Raw genomic sequence first — 24,293 nt, forward strand, 5'->3', positions numbered from 1 at the left:
ATGACCTCATTGCTGACAAAAATAAATGACCTCATTGCTGACAAAAATAAATGACCTCATTGCTGACAAAAATAAATGACCTCAGAACTTCAACTTACGAATAAAGCTTGTTTTAGTCGTTATTGAGAAGTTAAACTTCTCTTCAAAGCAAGGTTGACATGACTTACATAAGTCAAATCCAATCTCTTGACCATCATGAAGTGCTTTGTAAAGTTTCATTAAACTGAACTCAGAGTCTTTGTCATATGTTCCAACAGGTATGTGAATGTTCTTATCTTCATTGTAATAGCATTGTATAGCTTCAGGAAACATTTCATTAGCTGTTAAAGCAAGAACGTCTTGTTTTACACCTTTACAACGTGCATGAAATGCAACTTCATTTAAATCATTCGTGAGTAAGTCTATGTAAGTCTTCTTTCCACAAAATATTGACTTGTATGCTAAACTTTGTTTTCCAGGTGTTATTTCTGCGAAGTCAGAATGAAATTGACCAAGGTTCTTTCCTATAAGTTCGCGACCGTATCTCTTCTTAAACTCTGCTGCAAGCTTTGGTATGTCTTCATTGAAAATATGCATGCTATCACAGTCCTGGTAAAATATTTGAAGTCCCATATCTTCAGCAGTACAGAATACTTCACACATTATTCTCTTCGACATAGACAGAATGTTAACACCAAGTGGACAGAAGTTAAAGTGTCTGCAAATGCTTTTCGTTAGCTTGAAAATAGTTTTATCTGAACCATCCAAACCTTCGAACTTCACTATATGGTTGTAGTTTCTGATGGCATATCTTATAGCATCTTTGTCATTTACTATGGTTATTTTTGACTCAATAGGAGATAGAATAGTTTTGCCATAAATACTGTTCAGAATGAGCTTTATATTTTCTTGCAAAGGATTTCCTTCTTTCTTATATTTTAACCTTAACTCAAACAACTTCTTTACTTCATCTCTTATTCTAATATCTCTGTTTCCATCGTAATAGTATCCTTGCAACACTTCACATTTGACACCTTGATATTTTATGAGGTCTTGTAATGTTATATGGTCAACATACATTAAACAGCAAGTGTTTGAACTTCTGGGAACGTTAAGTTCTGGATTTAGTTCAGGGTCACAAACTATTAAAGGAAAGTGTCTATGTATTCCAATCTCTGTTATCTTAATGAGAACAAAGAAGCCAGACATAAACTTTTCACCAATGGGTTCCTTTTGGTCGTCATCGAATAAATGTCTCATGAGATACTCTGTGCTTAACATTTCTTTCTTCATAACCTTTGGAATACCTTCTAAAGTATAAAGTCTTGCTATAGCGATGGATATAATGAAACAGCGTCGAAGTCAGCAATGAGTTTCTTTTCGCTCTTTTGTTTAATGTTATCTGACAGCATACATCTTCCACCTTGAATACAGCGTGAAATAAATTCTCTTGGTTTATTTGAGAGGTCATATAAATTTCCATTCGGGAAGTACACTCTGTTCTCAAATAATTTGTTAGCAATTGAACAAATACTAACGTAGTCATAAACGTTTAAATCAAATCTTTCAATATGTCATTGCGGAACTTAACAAAACCTTCTCTTAAAATTCTTACATCTTGTTTGCAATAAAATGTACTATACTTTTCTAAGTCGAAGTGGTTCTCATCTATTCTGCAACCTTTGATGGAATCTATGTTTTTCATGAATGTATCCGCATCCTGGATAAACTTACACGCTTCAGAAATGACACCAGTTCTGTTGTCATTTGCTAACAAAACACTGCTGTAGTAGTTGTATGGAAATACTTCTTTCGGTCCTGTTTGTAAGTTAAACATAGCAGGAAATAGTTTAAGCTTCTTATTTATAACACTGTAAGAGTCTTTTATAATAATTGCCCTTCCTTTATATAAGCCAGTTATTTGCATTGTTCGTGAACCTTTAATGATGGGAGTTCCTTTCACTTCTGTCATGTGTCTTAAGATGAAGTTTATATCATAACTGAGGTTATGGAAATATATTAAACTCTTGTCAGGAAGTCGTTCCAAAAATTCTGTTGCACAGTTCTGACCCCAAATGCTTTCACTCACTGAACCATCTTCACTGTCATAACATATGTTAAAAGCTTATTGAAACCATCAGTACTGCACTCAAAGTCAGCAAAGAAAACGTGCTCAGGAATGAACTTGCACTTATTTTTATTTACTTCTTTGACTCGGCTTTCTTCTTCAGTTGTACACAATACTTTGGAGCAATGTCAAATCTTTAAATGGTGCAAGGTTCTGTTTATATAAGTCAGTCGTATATGTGAAAAGTTCTCCATAAGAAATAGGTTCGAAATATTTGCACTCCCACAATGTTTTCATAACATCCCATAACGGTGTTTTCTATCATAACGAACTACATATTTGTTCTCTCCTTTGTATAAATCTTCATCTGTTTCTCAAGTTCATTCCACCACACTCCTTCAAGATTTCTATATAGTTGCGAATGAAATATGTTGTCATTGGTAATCTTTCATTTAGGCATGTAGTGGTCTTCACAAGAAGTAAGTCAATAGTTCGAACAGTTTCACATTCTTTTGGTATGTATCTCTTTATTTCATTATGTCTTGAGTCATTGAAGTAACCAATGGTAACATTAAATGCTATACCTGTTGCGTCAGAAATCTCTTGTACTTTACTTTGAGGAAAGTCTCTAACACGAATGACTTCTCTCATGTGGTCAATAGTTTCTTCATTTACTCCAGCCTGAATGCAAGCATAAACGAAGCAGTTATCTTCTGTCATAAGTGTTGCAGTTCTTTTGTTCAGTTCATTGAAGATTTGGTAGCGCTCAAGATTTATAGGTAATGTGCAAAGATACTTCCAGAACTGACCGCTTCTCTTCTTATAAAACTTCTTTTCACCATTATCTTTCCAAAAGCTTTCTATAAGTGCTGGGTTTCCTGTTTGCTTAAGAGCTTCCAAAATGGCTTTCTGGTCATTTGTCAGTGTGCTTTCATCTCTATATGGTCTCTTTTTTGGTTTGCCTTTCTTTACATCTGACATCGTTAAGCCTTCATATTCAGTTAAATCATACATCTTTATTTCAGTAAGATTCTTTATGTTTGTCAAGAAGAAGTCATAGTGCATTTCAACAATACCTGCAGCATTTGCTTCTATCTCTGATATAAAGTTCTCCTTCAAGAGCTGATGTAGTAATGTTCCAATATTATTGAGGTTTAACGTAGAACATTCATACTTTCCACCAAGTTTATAACATACCATCCATCTTTGTTGGGAGTTTATTTTAATCTTCTCTAAGAGTCTCATGAAAACCTTACCGAAATGTTTGTGTAAGTAGTCTCTGTTTGGTTCATCTAAAGCTTCGATGTTAAAGTCAATGAGTCTATTGCCTGTCTTAACATTCCTCTTCCTATTCTCTTCATCTTTCTTTAACCATCTCTCACCTTCTTTTGGTTTGTCGTCAATGGAACGAAGGACATCGTTAGCTTTGCGAACTTGTTCTATAGCACTTTTAAACATCTCTCTTCTCTGTTGTTTCAGTGTGTCGTCTCTTCTTCTTGTTTCACCAACGTTTGCATTTGTTATGTCAAACATTTCTCTTCTTACTTCATGAGGTACTGAACGTCTATGATATAAGTCAATAGCAACGTCATTTAAAGGAAATGTTTTGTTATTAATGTAATCATGAATTCTATCATAACTTATTGTACCATTGTAGTCATTGAGGATGTCAGCGAGTGCTTTTTTGTTTGTTGCGTAATGCTTTGCAACATCTATGTTAGCTTCTGTAAGAAGTTGTTTTATTTCCGAGTGTTCTAACTTAGACAACTTCCGATACATCTTTAGTAGGAAATAAAAAAAAATATTTTTTGAAAAAATTAGATTAGATTTTTTTAAGTTATTTTTCAAAATAATTTAATATTTTTATTTTAATGAAACACATGCAAGATTGCAAGTTCTTTTCATACAATGCTCTCGCTACTGCCATCAAGAATGAGTTCAATAATGCTTCAAATGTTAATGTTATCTTTAACAAGAAGTTTGTGAAAGAATCTAAGTTTGGTCAGTATGTCAGACCATTAGCTATCGTCATTGACCGCAAACGTTATACTTCACAAGAGTTAGCAGTAGTTTTGAAACAAAAGAGTTTCTTCGTGAATGTCAAAGATACTCATTATACTGTCATAAAGAACTCTAACGTTGACTTCTTCAGTATTGCTATGAATCTTTCCGAACAGAAAGAATATATGAAAGGTGAAACAAATGTGAAATATTATTCTTCATCTCTGAAGACAATAACGAACAAAGATGTTATACAGAAATTCTTACCAAAGGTTGAAGAAGCTTCTATTGACATTGACGAAGGAAGTGAAATGGTTGAAGAAATTGACCCTGACGTCATTTAAGCAAAAATATATTTTTGAAGAACTGAAGGTGCTACCATGTTACCATGTGCTACCAGGTCAATTAACATCTCTGAAAAAAGAGACAACATGACATCACATTTTGACGAAGTGCAAATCTTCACTTCGTGTCAAAATGCAAAAATAATGCTGAAAAATGAAATTTATTTTTGAAGAACTGAAGGTGTCACTCGGTCAATTAACTTCTCTTAAAAAGTGTGACAACATGACATTTAGACAACAGCAAAGGAGGAAGGCATTTATGAAATATTTTTGTATAAAATTCCAAACAGTCAGTCAGTCGTCATTGACTGACTGTAAAAAATAATTTCAAAGCATTGAACAAAAAAATTATTTTTGTTTATTCTTCCTCTTTGAAGTTATCGAAATATTCTGTTATTTTTTCCTTCAGTAATGTTAAGTCTTCTTTGAATGTAAGTATTGTGCAACCTTTGATGTCATAGTGTGTTTGAGGAAGAGTATTTTTGACAATTTCCTTTATTTGTTCATTCGGTGTCATTGAAATCGGTAAGTTTTCACGATAGAACCAGTTTCTGTCAGATTTATATATCTTAGCTAAGTCATAAAAGCTCTTGTTGTTTCTTCTCACTAAATGCAACATAACCATATCGTTATCTTCTTCTTTCTCCAACTCTTCAGTATATATCATATACTTATAACTCTTTTCCTTTCCTTTTGGTACTGAACGCGGTATTCTTTTCTGTATGCTTTTGTCTTTGGATTCAATGACTTCATCTTTTGCTTGAAGTTTCTTTTCCAACTCTCCACGTTCTGCTTTATATAGTTCATCTAACATCATGAAAATATAACAAGCATAACGAGGTGAAGCCCACATTGCTACAGCGTTTACTAAAAGTCTATGAACATAATAACCTTTCAAACCAGGAGCCAAATTCTTGCGATTTTCGTACGGAATCTCTTCTCTCGGTTTTCCGAGGGAAGCAATCATATGAGGAAATTCTTCTAAAAGTTCTTTTGTCTGTTGGTTTTCAAACCAATGATATGCTTGCTTTGTAGAACGAAGAGCATTCATTATACTTTGCATTTGATACATATCGTCTTTGACTGAACGAATGAGACGTAACTGTTTGTTATACTGTATGTACTCGTATTCTTCATTTATAGCTTCATGGACTATAACTGTTGTTGTGTTCTCTAATGTTGACATTACTGTCTTTACATACGAGATAAAAATTTTTGTTAGGAAAAAATTAGCGTTATTTTCTGACTTTCACAAAAGACCAAAAATAAACGCTTTACATGTATTTTTCAGCAACTTCGTCAAATAATTTTATAGCTTTATCTATCTCATCTACTTCAAACGTTTCTTTACCTTTTATGGGAGCACCATACATTTTCTCAAAAACTTCAAGCAGTTCTGTTTCAGCAGCTCTCATATCATTAACAAACACAACCTTGACTCTATTGACTGTACTGTCATATCTTTGAGTTATATTATATGTTCTTCCTATCTTATATCTCTTTGTATTGAAGTCCTTCGGTTTCTGAACGATGTAAAGTAAGCCTTCACTGCAATGTTCCGTATCGAATGAACCATATGTTATGAAGTTATATCCAACAACTGGGTCAATCCATAGAAGAATTATTGGTATAAGACTTTTGTCAATGAGATATGCTGTAGTTCCATAGAATCTTACTGATATCATAAGCTCAGGATTTCTTGTCAAAATTTTCTGAGTAGAAGCAATTCTAACCCAGTCCTTTGTTTTCTTTCCAGATGGTGTTATAATGTCTGACAAAGAATATTTGTTGTATTTCTTACAGTATCTTACGTTTAAATCACCAATTCTAACCACTTTGGTGTCATTGTCAATCTTTCTAACTGTTTCAAACTCAATGTTTGACATTACTGTCTTTACATACAAGATAAAAATTTTTCTTAGAAAAAAATTAGCGTTATTTTTCTAACTAATGAAATTCATGAAATTTGGTCATTTTTCAGACAAAAATAATGTTTAGGGTAGATGGTTAGATCTAACCTGATATCTACCCTCATTTCTACCCTCATTATTTATAACCATTTTACATGGTAAACGTTATGAATTCGTGAGATTCTAAACAATTTCGTAGCTTCTATTTCTTCTTTTAGTACATCAAAAGTTTTAACAATGCCGAAGGTTTCTTTATATTTCTTCTTGACGTCAGACAGAAGGAAATCTTCTGCTGTTGGATAGTTTTTATTAAGAAATGTCAACATATCCATTTTATCTTCTGCTGGCTTTTCTGCTTCTTTCTTTAAGTCTGCATAGTCGTTTCTCATTCGTTCTATCTCTTTGACGGAGTAGTTATATTTCCTCATTGCTGCTTTACATTTTGAACATTGCGGATTCATTTTTGCGTTATACATTGAAATAAAACCAGCTAGAACAACTAAGGCGTCAATGGTTTTCTTTAACTCAAAAGCTGCTGGTCTTATCTGTTCATTCCATACTTTACCTCTTCTATCTTTATCTCTTATCTGCCATACACATCTTGCAACTAATGTAATAAAGTTATCGTATGTCTTAAATTCTTCGGATTTATATATGTCAGAGATGTTCTTATAAACCATATCGCAATCTTTGTCCATAACTTTATGGTTGCAATGAAAACCAAGGAATTCATAATTTACTTTACGTATGAATTTCTTAATTTCTACTGAGTCAGTTGCTTTGACTTCAATTTCGTCGAATTCAGGAATAGTTAGTTTTTGTTGTTGGATTTCAGGGAATTTGGGTAAATGGTCAATAATGTCCTGCATGTCATAAAGATATTCTTCATTTGTTTCATCTTTCGCACTACAGTCTAAATTACTTGTTAAAAGTTCTCGCTTTATCTTCTGGATTTCTGTTTCAAAAGTATATGAAGAAGGAATAAAGCTTTTCATCTCTATCAACATTGACGTAGGATTCATGACTAACGAGTTTGGTGCTGTAGTTGTTTGAATTGTTGTTGTGCCGATTGTTGAAATCATATCTTTTATACAAAATAAAAAAATAAATAAAAATAAAACTAACTTTATTTTTTCTGTCTTAAGGAAATTTGTGAAAATTCATGAGGGTAGAAATGAGGGTAGATATCAGGTTAGATCTAACCATCTACCCTAAACATTATTTTTGGTGTAAATTTATGAAAACATTAATAATACATGACTGTTCTCATTCATGTCTGATTTACATCTAATGAAAAAGTTTAGAAGAATTTTCTTATTCTTTCTGGCTTATTTTTGTCTTTCCAGTACTCCCGCTCTAATGGTCCCAGATGTGTTGGCTTCGACTCTCTCAAGTTCTTAGATGGTATAACATCTTCAACGCCTCCTTCATATCTTACTTTATAAGTGTCATCGTTTATGTTATAGCCAAGTATTTCAATAACCACTCCTCGCTTTGCTTCGTCAATGGTTTCAGCAAGTTTGCCATTACTACTTTCAACTAATTTATGTCGAGGGTAAAACGCAATAGAGTCGTCAGCAGCTTTTATAAGATATCCATTACCTTGCGTAGAGTCTACGATATAATAGTTTCTACTTAACCTTAAACGTTTCTTTGTCAACGGTTTGTCGTCAAGAACTACACGAACTTTTGTACCAGGAATGAGGGTAAATTGTGTTGAATTTCTGATATTTTGTGTTTGGCTTCGTTTCTTTTGTATATACTTTTCTTCTTGTTGTTGTGTCATTGAATTTGGTGTATGTCCTGTTGTAGAATGTGTTGAGGAATTATATACTTCGAGAAAATGTTTCATTGTTTCTTCGGTAAAGTCTCGCTCTTGATTTAAATCTCTGAGCGTTCTTATGAAGCGGTTTATGATGCCGAGTATGTTATGGTTATGGTCTTCAGTAGTGTAGTGAGTTATGTTATGCTTAATGAGAAATTCTGTGATTTCATTGCTGAGGTATGCACCGTCTTGGTCTGATGTTAAAGTACTTGGGCTATGTTCTGCTACAAACTTTTGTAAAACTCTTAACACTTCACGAGTTCCTTTATTCCTCATTGGATATGCATATGCTTTGCGAGTGTTAACATTAATGAAGATGAGGAATGGTTTATGTCCTCCTTTTCTGCTTTGAATGAGAGTGTCAAATTGGTATGCGTCAGGAGTGTTGGAGTAAATTGGTAAAAAGTAGTCGTAAGGGTTTATTTTTGTTTGATGTACAACATTTTTGTCAAAGAACCTTTTCACTTCAGCTCTGTTAGTAAATCCCCAACTCTTTGCAGCTTCATTGAACTTCTTAAATGACCTCCATGGATGTTGTTCGAATACTTCTTTCAAGCTCATTTATGTAAAGTTAAAGATTTTATTCAAGGCTCAAGCGCGTTCATTGAACGCGGTACCATGCAAATACAGTCACAAATGGTGGCATATAATCTGCACCCGAGCCTGTTGGATTTGTTGTGAAAGTGTGTGAATGATTTCCTGCGGTTCCACAGAAAATACCTGCGCCTGAATCTACTGGGTCACTTGAAATATCATATCTATTCATTCCCTGTCTATCCGAACCTGCTGCAAGATTTGTATAACCTCTTTTTGTTATTGAATGTGAATGACTACCTGTTGTGTTTGTAGTTCCTGTATGAGTGTGCGGTGGAAGGTTTGCTTCTTTAATTTTCTTCGAACCTCCTGTTTGCTTTGAATATCTAGCACAGTATAAGAATTTATCTACAATCTGCTTCCACGTACCAAAACCTAAAACTGTTTCTGGATTTGTTGAATTCATTGACGTATAAATAGAACCAACAGGATATAATGTTTGAAGTATTTCAGTCTTTAATGGTTGAAGCTCTGTTTTGTCAGCTTTCTTATCTAACATTGTTGGTAGTTCATATGCTTCAAAGTTTCTGGCATGATCTTCGATATTCCTGCAACTGTTATCTAAATTGTTTAGTGTATCTTTTACGCTTGTACTTGGATTCTCTAAAGGTGCACTTGAACCGAGGGTATAGTTCAATATTATGTCGTCTGCTCTAACAGTAGTGAAGGATTTATGTGTATGGTTCTTGTCAGCTTTACTATTTAATGTAGCTTGAAGTTCATTTATATCGGAGATATTGTGTTTATGAGATTTCAAAACTTTGTTCGTTGCGTCAAGTTCATCTTTGTCAGCTTTACTTTTAATAGCATCTTCAAAAGTTATTTTTGCCTTAACTCTCAAAGTAAATCTTGGTTCAACTAATACACCGTTAACATTGAAAGTAGAGGCATAAATTTCACCGGTATAACCAAATGCTTCTGGTGCTTTAGCTACATCATACTGTACAGTACAGCTTATGTCATAACCTTTAGCACGAATGTATTTATATCTTCTTTCATTAACATTTTTTGTCTTCGCTTCATCACTTCGTGTTAAATATCCATGGTAGTCCGTTATAATCTGTTCGTCTGAAGTTATATAATGAACGTGGTTTTTATCTGCTTTTTCGGCTAATTTCTCATTAACATCATTCACTTCTAATTCAACTCTTCCGCCAGAACTCTTATTATCATTAATCTTTTTCATTAATTCGGTAATTACGTCATAAAGACTATATTCTGTTTTCGGTTTTGTAAATAATGAGTCAAAATTTCTTTTCATCATTACATCGCTGACATTAATGATATCACCAATTCCTTTTTCATTTATTCTCTTCATTAATTCTGCAATAATGACGAATATATAATCTGTTAATTTATTCTCTTCATCGAGGGTTATAGAATGTTTTGAAATTGAATCATTAACTCCTCTAAATAAATCAATAACTTCAGGATACACGTTTTTAATGTCTCGAATAACCCGACCAGTATCCTGTTGTTCATGTTCTTCGTTCCCGTCGTTATGTGGTTTTATATCTCTAACCATCATCAACGCAGCCATAACCAGAGGGTTTGTTGCTATCTGTTCGAAAATCCGTCCGTTATGTACGGTATATCTAAATAATTTCTTTGTGTTTGTTAAAACATTTGAAACAAATCTTTTAAAACCATCTACAAAATTTCCTGTTTCACCTAATGTTCTTGCAGCATTTACAAGCTCACCCATTCCCGCTTTTGACCCCAAAAACGTCCATATTGCATTTATTTCACTCTGTATAGTTGTCCATTCAGCGAAACTAACACCCGCATTCGCTAAGCTGAAAATGAAATTCAGTGGATCGAACTTAATTCCACCTTCTTTTTCAATTTCAACGAACTCACTAACATGAGATTTTAAGTATTCTTTCGTTAAAATTTGTTTTCCCCGATGTTATGTCATTAACGAAACTATCACCGTCAAAAGTTAACGAATTCAATTTCGTCGTTGATGCTTTTATTTCATACACCGCTTTATCGATAGTTTTTGGCTCACCTTCTTTAGAAGCATATGAAACATTAATGAATGAATTATATGTATTCGTGAATGAGTTAAAATCAATGATTTTCATTAATGACGCCTTTAATGATTCATTTACTGTTGAATCCCTTAAAGCAATTAATGAACTGTCATTTATGAAAGGTACACTGCAAACCGTCGAGTTTGGATCAAATGTTGTAGTTGGTGCAGGAATATTAATGATATAAGTCATTAAATCATTAAGTGACGTAAATAATGTTGTCGTTTTTGATTTAATTTCTTTAGCATCTGTTATATATGGTAATTTTATTTCTGTAGTTTCTGAATTAAAGATATTCGCTAAAATGTTTTGTAAACTGTTTTGAACAGCTGTGTAAACCGTTGAATCCGGAACTCTTACGATTTCACCGTCCTTAATAAAAGGCATTGCACATGGTGTAGTGCTTGGGTCAAATCTTTTTGGGTTATGATTCAACATATATTCTAATGCTTCATAAACAGACCTATATACGGTTGTATTATCTTTTTCAATAATTTCACCGTCCTTTATAAACGGCATAGTACATGGAGTTAAATAGGGTCAAACTTTTCATAGTCCTTCCATGTTAAATGTATTTCTCAGTATTTCCATCAGTGATAACAATATATTTGTCAGTAAGTGTGAGAGAGTATTGACCAAAATATAAACGTTTAGCTCTGTCAGCTTCATACGCATATGCAGCTATACTCATATTTTAATGAGAATAAATGTTGTTCTATTTGCAAAGTACAGACCCAAACGAATACGGGACAGTAAAGCTACAAACAAACTTAGGTCTACAGAATGAGGCGCTTGCATTCAGAATGGTTGACTTCAATACTATCGCTTCATTCGTTATAACAGATGAAACAGATTTCATGGAGATTGAAATAGATGGAAAGAAGCACGAAATAAGATTTCACAATAATGTAGAATATAAGATGGAAACATTAGCTGGAGTGTTAAATGCTCTCATAAATACTACAATAAACAAGGATAACGAAGAAACTTAATGAATGTTAAACTTATTGCAGGAGTTTTTGAAGTTCAGTTATGCGAAGGAGTTTAAGATACCAAGAATGAGTCATAGAGTACAACTTCTTTTGGGTGCATACCATATGACATTTCCTTTGAAAAGTGTTGACAAAACGATTGAGATGAAATCTGTTCCATACGTATGTTATGGCAACTGTTTGTACATTGAGTCAAAAATAGCTAATGTCACAGGTATTTCAGGAGTTAATAGTAAAGGTTCAGTAGAATATAAATCCTTCTGTTATGTAGTCAATTCAATGTTCATTCCAAACGTTCCTGTCATAGCAACCCATTTAGGTAAATGGGTTCGCATTAGTCCTCATAATTTGAAAGACATGCAATTCAGACTTGTTGACTTTCAAGGAGAGCCTGTAGAACTGAAGGCACCAGTGCGAATGACTGTTGAAGTTGACTTTTTAGAAAATATTAAATGCAACGGCTTACAAGAGAACTCAGAGCTAAAAATATAAAGTATGAATGTTATGTATTAGGTCATGAACTTTGGTTGTTGCTGTTTGATGAAACAAATGAGTTAGTTATGTCAGTCAAGAGAACAGAAAAATATTGTGTTAGTGAAAACTGCACCAAGTCAATAAGATTAGGTTTGATTATGAAGATGAGTTCGATACTGTTTGAAGAAGTTTTGGATAGATATTACAAATTGCTAACTTGAAATTTTTTTTGACTGACGGCGCAAAGCGCCAAGATGGGCTCAAAGAGCCCTCCTGACTGCTTAATTTACTAAAACATATTTCAAACAAAGCTTTATATTCTGTTGAAAGTTTTGTATACTCGTTCGAATATTTATACTTAAACTCAACTCCTGTAGTTCCTGGTGTTTCAATGATGCAGATGTTACCTATTTTCATGAATGGTGGCGTTTGACCACAGCATTCGATTTCAGGGTCGAGATAGTCAATGACACATTGTTTCCCTGTTATTCGTGATATAACATTTTCAAGGTCCTCCTTTGTTAGAATTATTTGGTTCTTGCTTATAAGATTTACCAAAAGCTTCTTATCGTCTTTGAGTAAAATTGTTTGGTATAACTGAAGAAGGTAATGGTCTACGTTATCTGAAGGATTTGTTTGAACATTTGTGTAAGGGTTGTCGTTGGCTTCTCTTGAAAGAATTTGGTCCAGTGGTGGATACTCTAACTTAACATCTGATGTAGCGTTAGCGTTTGAAGCTGAGTTTAAATTCACGGATTTCAGCTCTGGTTCTGGTTCTTTCAAACACTCTGAACTATAGTTCTTTATGACAATATTGTTTGTCGTTCGTGAGTCAACATTTGATGTTGGTTCAATTGGAACATTAACGGCACCAGCTAAGATGGATTTGCTTCTCATTTCATATAGAATAAAAACCTTTTATATGTATGAAATGAACAATATACTCGACAAGGGTTTGAATGTAAAGCTAACGAATGAAAATATTGTTGAATTCACTGAGACAGGAGCTGTGTATAAAGATGTAGAACTACTGAACAAAAGAGCTAAGGGAAGAAGCAGAACATGAACAAAGGGTGGAAGCCTATAAAAATTTATGTCAATGATGGCTCAGGAGGTTCAAACATAAAGTATGCAGAAAGTTATAGAGTTTATGCTCTCAAAGGTGAAAAGCCTTCATTTAAGAACAGCTATTCTAACGCATATCCTCAAAAGCTAACGGATGGGGAAGTGGATGATATGAATGACAGCAAAAATATTAACAGAAATGGCGACAGAGATGCATGGAATTTGTTTACCATCAGTCAATTGAAGGTTAAACTTTAAAACAATGTTGGTCGTTCCCATGGAATATTTTTGACTTTAATGGTATTAGTCATGATATGAATCTCAAGGTATGAACGAGGAGAGATGAGAGACTTATATGCTTCCCAAATTTCTTCAAAAAGGTAATGTTATACCTGACTGTTTCCAAATGAGTTCAATATCATAACGTGAGAAACCTTGAAAGATAACGAAGTCAGTTATGAGACGTTTTATGTTTAAAGCTAAAAACCTCCATGTTTGCATAAGTATTGCTATAGTTAAGTGGTAATGTCTGACTTTAGTAATGATGTTAGCTAATGGTGAGTCTGGTTTTGACACTAAACCTTTTCCGGCGAAGTCGTCACAAACGAGCAGAGTGTTTGAAGGATACTTTTTGAAGGGTATTTTGAAAGTTTTGATAGAATGTAGTTTGTAAGTCGTTTTATATCGTAAACTCCTGAGTATTGACGTAAGTGGTGTTTGTCAATAATTCTTTCCATCTCTTCTGAAGTCTTTTGCATTCCTGACTGTATAAATTCAACGATGGCATAATATTTCCTCTTACGTCGAATGTAACGTTGAAGAAATTCAATGAGTTCACTGTCTGGAACTTTAACGACAGAGGCTTGAACTTTTGACATAAATGTTTTCGCTGTTGAGTCCATAGAGTCTGAAGTTGCTGATATAATGATTTGGTCATAATATGAGTCATTTCCTAAACGTTCTGTTATGAGTATATGACGAATGAGGTTAAATGTCTTACCTGAACCCATCTTTCCACAATAGAAATAAACACCATTTGAACAGAACTCATAGTCCTTACTGAAAGGAAGAATGAGAGAAGAGTTAAGTTTGTCTGTAGTTTCATTCATGTCTTCATCTACGTCATGTATTAAATGCTTCATTTTATCTCCATTAAAAATGCAAGTCAGAAATATTCAGAACATAGCACTGAGTCTAACTGACAAGAGTATAAAGATATACTATGAACACGTTATGATGAAACCTACCAAAATTCAAGAAAGTCAGTATACTTATGAATATCCAAGACACTGGGTAGAGTATGTAGGAGGTGAGAAAGCTATTGAAATCAGACAGGTTCGAAGTATTCCAGCAGGAAGAACAATATTATTGAAGAACTTTAATGTTTTGAGATATATATGATGAACAAAGAAGCAAGATAGTTTCCCTGTTGCTGTGTATGTGAACTTAGATACAGGAGAACATGAAAGTTTTAATACAAAGCTTCAAACGGTAGTGAGAGAACAACTGACTGCGGAAGGACATCCATTACCTTCAGAAGTTACCATAGCATATAATTTTGAAACAAACTCAATAGATTTTAAAGTCGTCTCTGCAAAGAAGTCAGGTTTTACATTTAATGAAGCAGATGTATATTCGAATGAAAACTTCAAAGCTATTGCATGGTTAGATAATGACGATTGCTTTAAGAAAATATTTAAATTCAGTGACTCAACGATGTCAATAGATGACCTTCGTGGAATGTTACATCGACATTTACAGTAGAAGGTTCAGCAGGATTGCTTACAAGATTCAATTGGTGGTATTTGGTCTCGTGAGAACATTGTTATAAAATCCAGTATAAGTGAATTTGCTGAAGAATCTATATTATGTCTTTCAAACTACATGTATTCGCCGCCGAAGCATTATAGTATAACAAACTTTGTCAGTAAGTTTAACATAAGACTTGTCGACCCTTCTTCAATGAAAGATGTTGTGCTACCAAAGACGGAAAGGATGGACTCATTATTGAGATGATTTTAATAGCATATTAAATGAGCTTGTTCTTGAAGGTCATTCATGATGAAATAACTGTTGTAGAAGATGTTAGCAATTATTCAGACATTTTGAAGCGTATGATGAGATAAGAAAGAAGTTAGATAGACCGCAAAGCGGTGAGGGCGAAGCCCGTGAGAACGCTTATGTTTCATTGACTTTCTCCAGTAACGAGAACTTTTATGAGATAATATTGAAGAGAGATGATTTTAATATGGTGTAAATGGTAGCTTGGGCAGCTTTAGGCGCAATGGGAACAAAAGCATTAGCATTTGGAGCAAAAGCACTTGGAGCTTATGACGCAGTAAATAAAATGAGTGGAGGAAGGGTTTCAAAGACATTAGATGCAAATAAAGGGAAGATTGGAGGCTGGGTTGCAAAGAAGTTAAGATTAAATAAAATAGGGCTCATAAATAAAGCATCCAATTTGGTTGCGACTGAGTCAGAAAATGCTTTAGGAAAGGACGATGAGTTTGCAAAACACACAAAAGACTTTAATGACCAGATGAAAGGTGAAACAATACATTTAAATAGAGTCGATGGAACTAAAGAAAATGTTTCTTCTCCACCAGCGGTTTATCCATACGGACCTTATGGAATGTATGGAAACCCTTATGAACGACCATTTGACCCATTGACTGGTGGAAGTAACTGGTATCATTACGGACGAAGAAGAAAGACAGTCAAGTTGGAGACAGACGTGAAGAAAGCAACTAAAAAGAAACCAAGGAAGAGAGTTATAAAGCAATGAATTCAACAGGGTGAAAAAACAGGTGAAAAAAGAGGTGAGATCTCACCACTTCACCTAAATTTATTTTTGTGCTATGTTTTCATACGTGTGAGGGTGGTGATATCATTAATTTTTAAGTTTATTTTTTATAAATGACAGAACAAAAATAAAGCATATCTACTCAACAGGAATGAGACCCTTACTGACTATGTATTCGTTTAATGCTTGATGAAAACAATGGTACATATTATCGTATGGGTATACACAACGTCTGTTTCCATCGTCGTCGTATATGTAGAGCTCAAATCCAGTCCAACCTTCTTTTGTACAATATGTAGCTTTATTTAAGTATGCATTTATGTAGATAAGGCAATTTTCTTCATCGCTCCAGAAATAATTTTTGTTCTTTGTTGAAATAGTTTTCGTTCCTCTGCGACCATAAGGAATGTATGCAATAAATTTAGCATCATAAGGGATTGTAATATATTCAGGGTTTCTTTCATCGTCAATGGGTCTGTCTTTGTTAAAATGCATGTTTCTCAGTTTTACTTGAGTTTTGAATAGTTCACGGAAACGTTCTGGGAAAGAGTCATAGTAAATGTAGTCAGACATGTCTTTGTAATGAAATAAAAAATTTAAAAAAAATAAAAATAAGGTTATTTTTTATTTAGTGAGGACGGTAGTGAAGTCATTAGTGAAGTCGTTAGTGAAGTCGTTAGTGAAGTTGTTTATGTGTCAGATGGTTTTGTAAATATTTAAGGTTAAGTTGTGTTATGGTTGTGTTGTAAAATATACGTTACCGGTTTCGTAAAGTGTCAAAACCGCTAAGTGGTGTACGGAGGCGCGCAGTGCCACAGTACGCAACTTAGGGATACTAACTTGCGCATCCTGAAATGGAAAGATTCTTACAATTAGATGGAGATGCAATTGTAGTACAAAATATTAAAGATATATACTTCCATGATTTCAACAACCAATCTGCAATCGTAGTTTTTGATTTTGCAAGAAGATTTGAAGGATTCAAAAATTACTTTAACGCTGGTGTTATGGTATTCAATAATTTTAAGTACATAAATGATAATATTCTGAATAAATCCATTGAATACTTGAAATGGCTCAATGGACACATGGGCCGTTGGTACAATGATCAAAGAGTATTAAACAAAATGTTTATAGACTCAAGAATAGTTTTCCCTCAAAAATATAACGAATTTGATTTCAGAAAGTTTGGGAATAACACCAAAATCTTTCATTTCTATCGTGCGAAGTGTAAACCATATAACCAAAAATGCAACAGAACGCAAGCTCCATACAAACTTTGGGATTGCTTTTATAAAACATACAAAGAAAAGCCTCTTTTATGGCGCGATACTCGTAATATTACAATCTGTACAAATGAAATGTTCAATTAACGTAGATGGTAAATTAATTATGATTCTCACAATTTTGAGAACTTCTGACATCATTTGCCAGACAAATTGAATGCAATGAAGTATGATTTTTTAATGCTTGATATAGATTTGTTATAATATAAAGTATTTATTTTTCTAGTTGAAGTCTTGCGGACATGAAATTAATTTTTTTATTTTGGATATCGATTTTTTTATTGTACAAATAACATATTTTTCCAGTTAATTTTCGTTAATAAGAGGATTTTTTTAGATTCACATTTTCCCCTTTTTACCCATATCGTTACCCAGACTCAAGATGCGGTAAAGTGCTCTTTCAAGTCATATTCCTTTTATTTGAGTCACATTCTCTACGCATACACCTCTGAGTGGAGGATTCTCTGTATCATCAATTTAAAAAGATACATTTTTTAAATATGGGATTTTTATCAATTTTATTTCATAAAAATTTTTTTTGCCAATGACGAATTTGAACCCCCATCAAGTCGGAATTAATCTGACAATCTCTCAAGATGGATCAGATTATGGTATATACTTCACATTCGATGTTAAGAACGATGATATTGATGAAGTTGTAAGCGAACTAGTTAAAACTTGTAATCTTGATGAAGAAGAGGGTTTAGAGCTAAAAAGAGTAATGGAATCTCAGTTACAACAAGCAATTGGACAATTACCACCACCGGAAATCACTCATTCAAATACAAAACCGAAATATTATTTCGAACCGTCGGATGATGCAGATTTAGCAAACGAAAAAGAATATCAAGCATTACTAGCTCAACAAAGGAAAGCATTAGCTGATATCGAATCACGACATGACAGAGAACAAAAAGAAATGATCTCGAGACTTAAAGGAGTCCCCGTTAACAGTCACAAAATTGTAGATGACTTAATCGTATTTAGTTGATTTTATTGTTTTTACTTGAGTTATCTCTGTTTTGTATATCTTATATTAAATTCATGCATTATTTATATGCCGACATTTTTTACAATCTCAAGAACAGACCGAAATTGTGAGTTCCTCAAATGAAAAATTGTCATTAAAATATATAAAAAAAATTGATTGTAAATTAATCTTTGTGAATTAGACCAATAGACTATATTGGATCAGAAAATATTTTGGTTATATTTATTAATACTTTCTTTTGATAAAATTTAAAATTATTTTTGATTATTGGTATTATCTTTAATAAAACAAAATCTATACTTGATGAAATTGATATTTTTACTATTATTGTTAAAAATTCAAGAATATCTTTATCAATATTATGGATTTACCATGATATTTCTGAGCAAATTTCAATTTACAAGCTAAGGTCTATTCATTTTTAACAAGTCACATACAGGGGAACATCAACTAATTTTTTTTTCTTTTTTTTTTTCAAATGATCTTTTTCCTTTTTTTCTCACCTTTCGTTAATTCGGAATCGAACGTTAAGGTGACATTCAACGATGTTGTTTTCCTATGCTCCAAAAGAGAGAAAAATCTAAGCATAGAGAACAACAACGTTGATTTACCAGCAATTGATACAAATTTCAACGGTTCCATCCACCTCGACGGCTTCAAATCAATCAACGACGAAGTGTACACAGTCACTAACATTGGCCAAGGCGCTTTTGCTAAGACAAACGTCGTAAGTGTTACATTACCAGATACGATCATAGAAATAGGTGCTGGAGCATTTGCGTATATGAATCGGTGTATGTTTGTCGATCTGGAGAACACTAAAATTACGAAATTAAGCGATAAAATTTTTTACAATTCATCGATAACTGAGGTGAAACTACCCAATACGCTTATATCAATAGGGGAGAAATCATTTGAGAAGAGTTCTATCATCAATATCTCCTTCCTTCCAAGCTTTCTCAGCATTGGAAGAGCTGCATTTAGAAATTGTCGAAATTTACAGAACATTGACTTAATATCTACCGGAATTACAACTATACCAGCCGAATGCTTCGCATTTTCATCAATAACAAACCTTATTTTACCAGAAAATTTAATATCAATCTCAGATCACGCTTTTTTCAACTCCTCGTTAGTCACAATCTCATTTCCAGACAAGCTCAGCGAGATCCAAGAGTTTTCGTTCGCTAATTGTGAGAATTTAACGACAATCGACATTTCCGAGACAAAAGTGAACGTAATTTCCAAAAGTACATACGAGAACTGTACGAAACTACAGCGAATACGCACATCCCTACTACTTACAAGCATCTGCGAGCGTTCTTTTTACAATTCCGGATTATTATCATTCACAGCCATGCAAAGTGTGAACAAAATCAAGACATCAGCATTCGAACATTGTACTGAGATGATAAAAATCGATCTTACGCGTTGTAATTTGTCAGTTTTGGAAGATTATGTTTTTTCATCATGTTACAAGCTTTCTTCCATCAAACTGTCACCAAACTTGTACTCAATAGGTGTTGGTGCATTCCAAAACACTCAAATCAGCAGTTTTGAAGCAAAATTTAATTTATATGATATTCAATCATCGGCGTTTGAGAATTGTACATCGATAACCAAAGTTTCCTTGGAGGAATCATCACTTTCATCCATAAACGAACGAACTTTCTTCAACTGTTCCGCATTAAAAATAATAATTTTGTCAAAAACCATCAAAACAATATGTAACGAAGCATTCCGGTCCTCAGGGTTAGAATCATTTGCATCAGACACGGTCGAAAAGCTCGGAATTGGTGTTTTCACAGATTGTGATTGTTTGCAACTTGTTTCATTGACATCTGTCCATGAAATCCCCAACTACATGTTCCAGTGGTGTCCGGCGTTGACGAAACTCGAAGTTTCCGGCGAAATCAGGAAAATCGGAAATTTAGCATTTTCTTTCTGTTTCGATTTGAAGGAGATAGACCTATCTAAGACACGTATAGAGACAATTGGTGACTCTGCCTTCGCGTTTACTAGTTCTTTGGAAAAGATTTTGTTCCCTGACAGTTTAATTTCACTTGGAACATGTTGTTTCTTCGAAAGCTCCATAAAAAATATAAAAACACCAAATCTTTTATACATCGGTCTCGCTTGTTTCCAAGATTCGGAAATTTCAGAAATTTTTTTACAAAAAGTGACAAAAATTACAAAAAATTGTTTCAAACACAGTAAATTGAGAAAGATCACGATAAACAGTGCTAAAACAATAGAGGATGGTGCATTTCAAGACACATTGATAGAAGAAATAGAGTTGCCTGATGAAATTGAAGAAATTGGAAATTTTTCTTTTGCAAATTCTTCTTTGAAAAATATAAATCTCGAAAAAACTCTACTTAGAAGTCTCAGGAAATCTCTTTTTGTCAATGCAAGTGAACTAACAAAAGTAACACTGCCTGATAGTATATCCGTAATAGAGGACAACTGTTTCGAGAACTGTTTGAAGTTGGAAGAAATAAATTTGCAAAAAACAAATTTGAAATTTTTGAAAAATGATGTTTTCGTAAATTGCCAAAATTTGAAATCGATAGAACTCCCAAAGACTGTTTTGGAAATAGGAGAAAGATGCTTCTCTAGAACAGCTATCGAGTACTTCTCTTTCGATAAATATCTCCACAGAATTGGTGATTTTTGTTTCGCAAATAACGAATTTTTGACAAAAATTGACATGTATAATACAAATTTGACATTTTTAGGGAAAGAATTGTTTGTTTATGATTGGAATTTGAAAGAAATATACTTGCCGAAAAGAATTAGTAAGCTGGAATTCGGTTGTTTCTCTTTTTCAGGGTTGAATCAAATAATTCTTCCGGAATCTTTAAAAATAGTGTCTGAAAAATTGTTTTTCAGTTCACTTTTGACTTATGCTGATTTAAGCCGCACTAATTTGGATAGTTTGAATTACCAGATGTTTTATAATTGTACTTTGTTGAAAAGTGTAAAATTGCCACAAACCGTTTTAGAAATCGGTTTCGAATGTTTCAAAAACTGTTCTAGTTTGTCCAAGATAAACATGAACTCCAAAATTTATAAAATTTCTCAGGGAAGTTTCAGTTTCTGCCAAAGTTTGACAAAATTTGACATTTCTCAAACAAATGTCAAAGAATTGTCAAAAGAAGTGTTTCTGAATACTCCCCTCAATAAAATAGAATTGCCCATTCATTTGACAACAATAAACGACAGGTGTTTTTCAGGTACGAATTTGACAGAGTTCATTGCGTCGGAAAACATTTCTTTCATTGGAGAAAAGTCGTTTTCTAATTGTCAAAATTTGAAAATAATTGATTTGTCAAAATGTGACATTTCTATTGTTCCGAGTGGTTTTGTATTTAACTGCTCAAGTTTAAGCGAATTCAAACTATCGAACAACACAAATTGTTTGGGAGATTTCGCTTTCAGTAATTGCGTTTTCAAGAAACACAAATTTGGAGAAAAAATTTTTGAAATCAAAAATTACTGTTTTTCTAGTTCTCCTTCTGTGGAAGAAATCGATCTCTCGCAGACGAAAATAACAAAAATAGAAGAAGGAACATTTTATAACTGTATAAGTTTGTCAAGAATTTTGTTGCCAAATACTGTTTTTTCGTTTGGAAATTTCGCTTTTACTCAAACAGCTTTGACAGAAATTAAATTTGTCAAAACGGTTTTTTCGGTTGGAATCAGTTTATTTGAAAATTGCAGTCTTCTGGAAACAGTTGATTTAAGTGAAACAAAGTTGACATTTTTGAGTAATTCGATGTTTTACAACTGCGTAAAACTCACAAAAATAAAATTGTCACCTTTTTGTCGTCACTTTTCAAGACAATGTCTTTCTAACACATTTATTTCTGAGATAAAAATCCCAGAAAACTGTGTTTTGGAAGATAACGTATTTTACGGTTGTAAACGGTTAGAAGCGGTTATAATTTCTAATTTGAATCAATCGAAAATTCCAAATTTCCTGTTTCATGGAACACTGATAAAAACGATTAAATTCCCCTCAAATATCATTTCAATTGGCTGTCAAAGTTTATCAGAGACGAAAATCACAGAGTTCATTGCATCTAGTAGTTTAACAGAGATTGGTGAGTTTTGTTTTGAAGATTGCAGTTGTTTGAAAACAGTTGATTTGCAATCGACGAAAATAGAGAAATTGCCGCAAGGATTATTTTATAATTGCACGAAAATAGAGAAAATAAAACTCCCTGAAAACTTGAGATCAATAGGAATCTCCTGTTTCGCTTTCTCTGGTATAAAATACTTCTACGGAACAAAATTTTTGGATGTAATTCAAACCGCCGCTTTCAAAAATTCTGACATAAGTGAAGTGAACTTAAATGAATGTCCGATTACAACTATAAGTTCTGAGTGCTTCATGAACACTTTTAATTTGAAGAGCTTTAGTTATCAGTACATCGAAATTTTCGAAGAAAAATGTTTCATGAATTCGAAAATTGAAAAGTTTACATTTCAAAAAGGATTAGTTACTTTAAATCCATTTTGTTTCTCGTGTTGTATCAATTTAGTTGATATAGATTTGAGCTTGACAAGTTTAACTACTATTTCTACAAGTTTGTTTGAAAATTCAACAGGTTTATTTTCAGTAATTTTACCTGAAAAACTTCAAAAAATTGACCAAAAAAGTTTTTATAATACTTCACTTAAAAAAGTGACAATTCCAAGTAGTGTCACTTTCCTTGGAAGTTATTCATTTTCAAATAACGACAAAATTGAAGAATTTGATTGTTCTTTGTGTACTGATGTTACAATTAACGATGGATGTTTTAGTAATTGTAATTTATTAAAACAAATAAATATTCCTTCGATAAAATTCATTGGAAACTTTGTTTTCGAAGGAACAAGTGTTTCGAAAGTTTCTTTGCCGAGTAGTTTGACAAATATAGGAAAAGGAATTTACAAAAACTGTAAATCCCTCGAAGAAGTTGATATTTATCTTTTGAAATTGACAGAATTGACATCGGAATTATTCAGCGGATGTACGAATTTGAAACATGTTTCTTTGCCGTTTAATGTGAGAAAAATAGCTAAGGATTGTTTCTTCGATTGCAGGAATATAAAGAAAATAAGATATTGCGGTGGTTCTGCTGTTATTGGAGATTTTATTCTCCCTGAAGGAACTGTTGTTTTCGTTTCTGAATCGTATCCAAGCGATTTGTTTGGAGGATTCCCTGTGATAAAGAGCTCGAAATGCAATGATTGGAACGCATTTGCTAATAAACAACAGAAACCAAATATGTTCTTGGTGATTTTCTTGTCTGTTTCGTCGATTTTCTGTGGAATCTTCGTTGTTTTGTTGGTGGCAAAAATTGCTGGATTGAAGATTTCTTTGATTGTTGAGGCAAGAAACCACGACACAGACAGATTGATTGATAGAAATGGTTCTAGCATGTCTTACCCTGAAGAAGAAGAGTTCTTGTAGATTATAATTATTATATATGTTTATAGATATTTTGTTTTTTATTGTATTTTAATAAATATTGATAATAAATTTTAAAAACATACTCAGGATTTTAAATTTTGCTCATTGTTCTACCATTTTGTTAATACTTTATATCATGTTGAAATATGAATAAATATTGATATCTATTTAATATTAATGATCTAAAAACTTTATTCCATTAGAGTTTCAGAGACAAATCCTTTACGCAAAAAAAAAACTCGACAATTTTTTATGAATGCCATGTGCATGAGATATATAATAGCCAACATAATTTTCTTCTCCCCTATTCAATTTATTGTGTAAAGTTTTGAATTAACTCAAAAGTCAATGAATCTCAACTTTAAACTATTAATATTAATATTTTCAAAAATGTGGTTAAAAAATCAACCTTAGTTTTTTCATTTTTTTAGTAATTAAAAAATCAAAACTTCGAATTAAACATA

The 24,293-nt window shown here is 33.0% G+C and overlaps 10 protein-coding genes and 3 pseudogenes across 13 annotated transcripts, besides 2 other annotated features; 5 read left to right on the top strand and 8 right to left on the bottom strand.

Moving 5' to 3' along the window:
- Positions 1-16,932: part of a mobile genetic element that runs on past the window's edge.
- Positions 82-3,826, bottom strand: TVAGG3_0191470 (annotated as a pseudogene). Its single transcript has one exon. A coding segment is annotated over exon 1 (3,745 nt).
- TVAGG3_0191480 (uncharacterized protein) lies at positions 3,919-4,392 on the top strand (the record flags this gene model as incomplete). Its single annotated transcript, XM_051226007.1, has 1 exon — positions 3,919-4,392. The coding sequence occupies one exon, from the start codon at positions 3,919-3,921 to the stop codon at positions 4,390-4,392; it is 474 nt and encodes a 157-aa protein (XP_051110993.1).
- Positions 4,751-5,578, bottom strand: TVAGG3_0191490 (KilA, N-terminal/APSES-type HTH, DNA-binding family; the record flags this gene model as incomplete). The annotated part of the gene is made up of 1 exon (XM_051226008.1): positions 4,751-5,578. One exon carries the CDS (start codon positions 5,576-5,578, stop codon positions 4,751-4,753), a length of 828 nt encoding a protein of 275 aa, XP_051110994.1.
- Positions 5,667-6,278, bottom strand: TVAGG3_0191500 (organellar and viral DNA polymerase type B; the record flags this gene model as incomplete). The annotated part of the gene is made up of 1 exon (XM_001300515.1): positions 5,667-6,278. The coding sequence occupies one exon, from the start codon at positions 6,276-6,278 to the stop codon at positions 5,667-5,669; it is 612 nt and encodes a 203-aa protein (XP_001300516.1).
- On the bottom strand, positions 6,443-7,384 carry TVAGG3_0191510 (organellar and viral DNA polymerase type B; the record flags this gene model as incomplete). Its single annotated transcript, XM_001300516.1, has 1 exon — positions 6,443-7,384. One exon carries the CDS (start codon positions 7,382-7,384, stop codon positions 6,443-6,445), a length of 942 nt encoding a protein of 313 aa, XP_001300517.1.
- Positions 7,603-8,403, bottom strand: TVAGG3_0191520 (integrase core domain containing protein family; the record flags this gene model as incomplete). Its single annotated transcript, XM_051226009.1, has 1 exon — positions 7,603-8,403. The coding sequence occupies one exon, from the start codon at positions 8,401-8,403 to the stop codon at positions 7,603-7,605; it is 801 nt and encodes a 266-aa protein (XP_051110995.1).
- Positions 8,849-9,907, bottom strand: TVAGG3_0191530 (keratin-associated protein family; the record flags this gene model as incomplete). The annotated part of the gene is made up of 1 exon (XM_051226010.1): positions 8,849-9,907. A coding segment is annotated over one exon (1,059 nt), but the record flags the coding sequence as incomplete, so codon positions are not given.
- Positions 11,465-12,146, top strand: TVAGG3_0191540 (annotated as a pseudogene). Its single transcript has one exon. A coding segment is annotated over exon 1 (682 nt).
- Positions 13,543-14,397, bottom strand: TVAGG3_0191550 (annotated as a pseudogene). Its single transcript has one exon. A coding segment is annotated over exon 1 (855 nt).
- TVAGG3_0191560 (protein of unknown function, DUF4107 family) lies at positions 15,546-16,073 on the top strand (the record flags this gene model as incomplete). Its single annotated transcript, XM_001290351.1, has 1 exon — positions 15,546-16,073. One exon carries the CDS (start codon positions 15,546-15,548, stop codon positions 16,071-16,073), a length of 528 nt encoding a protein of 175 aa, XP_001290352.1.
- Positions 16,074-16,229: a terminal%2Cinverted (terminal inverted repeat of Maverick-2 transposon ID:TVAGG3_0191410).
- On the bottom strand, positions 16,230-16,664 carry TVAGG3_0191570 (uncharacterized protein; the record flags this gene model as incomplete). The annotated part of the gene is made up of 1 exon (XM_001290350.1): positions 16,230-16,664. The coding sequence occupies one exon, from the start codon at positions 16,662-16,664 to the stop codon at positions 16,230-16,232; it is 435 nt and encodes a 144-aa protein (XP_001290351.1).
- Positions 16,933-17,921: 989 nt separating the features above from the next.
- TVAGG3_0191580 (uncharacterized protein) lies at positions 17,922-18,649 on the top strand (the record flags this gene model as incomplete). Its single annotated transcript, XM_001316440.1, has 1 exon — positions 17,922-18,368. One exon carries the CDS (start codon positions 17,922-17,924, stop codon positions 18,366-18,368), a length of 447 nt encoding a protein of 148 aa, XP_001316475.1.
- Positions 18,650-18,727: 78 nt separating this feature from the next.
- Positions 18,728-23,829, top strand: TVAGG3_0191590 (antigen BSP-related family; the record flags this gene model as incomplete). The annotated part of the gene is made up of 1 exon (XM_001316439.1): positions 18,847-23,829. The coding sequence occupies one exon, from the start codon at positions 18,847-18,849 to the stop codon at positions 23,827-23,829; it is 4,983 nt and encodes a 1,660-aa protein (XP_001316474.1).
- Positions 23,830-24,293: the final 464 nt, after the last annotated feature.

Source organism: Trichomonas vaginalis, chromosome IV, assembly GCF_026262505.1.
Source record: "Trichomonas vaginalis G3 chromosome IV, whole genome shotgun sequence".
Taxonomy (NCBI): Eukaryota; Parabasalia; order Trichomonadida; family Trichomonadidae; genus Trichomonas; species Trichomonas vaginalis.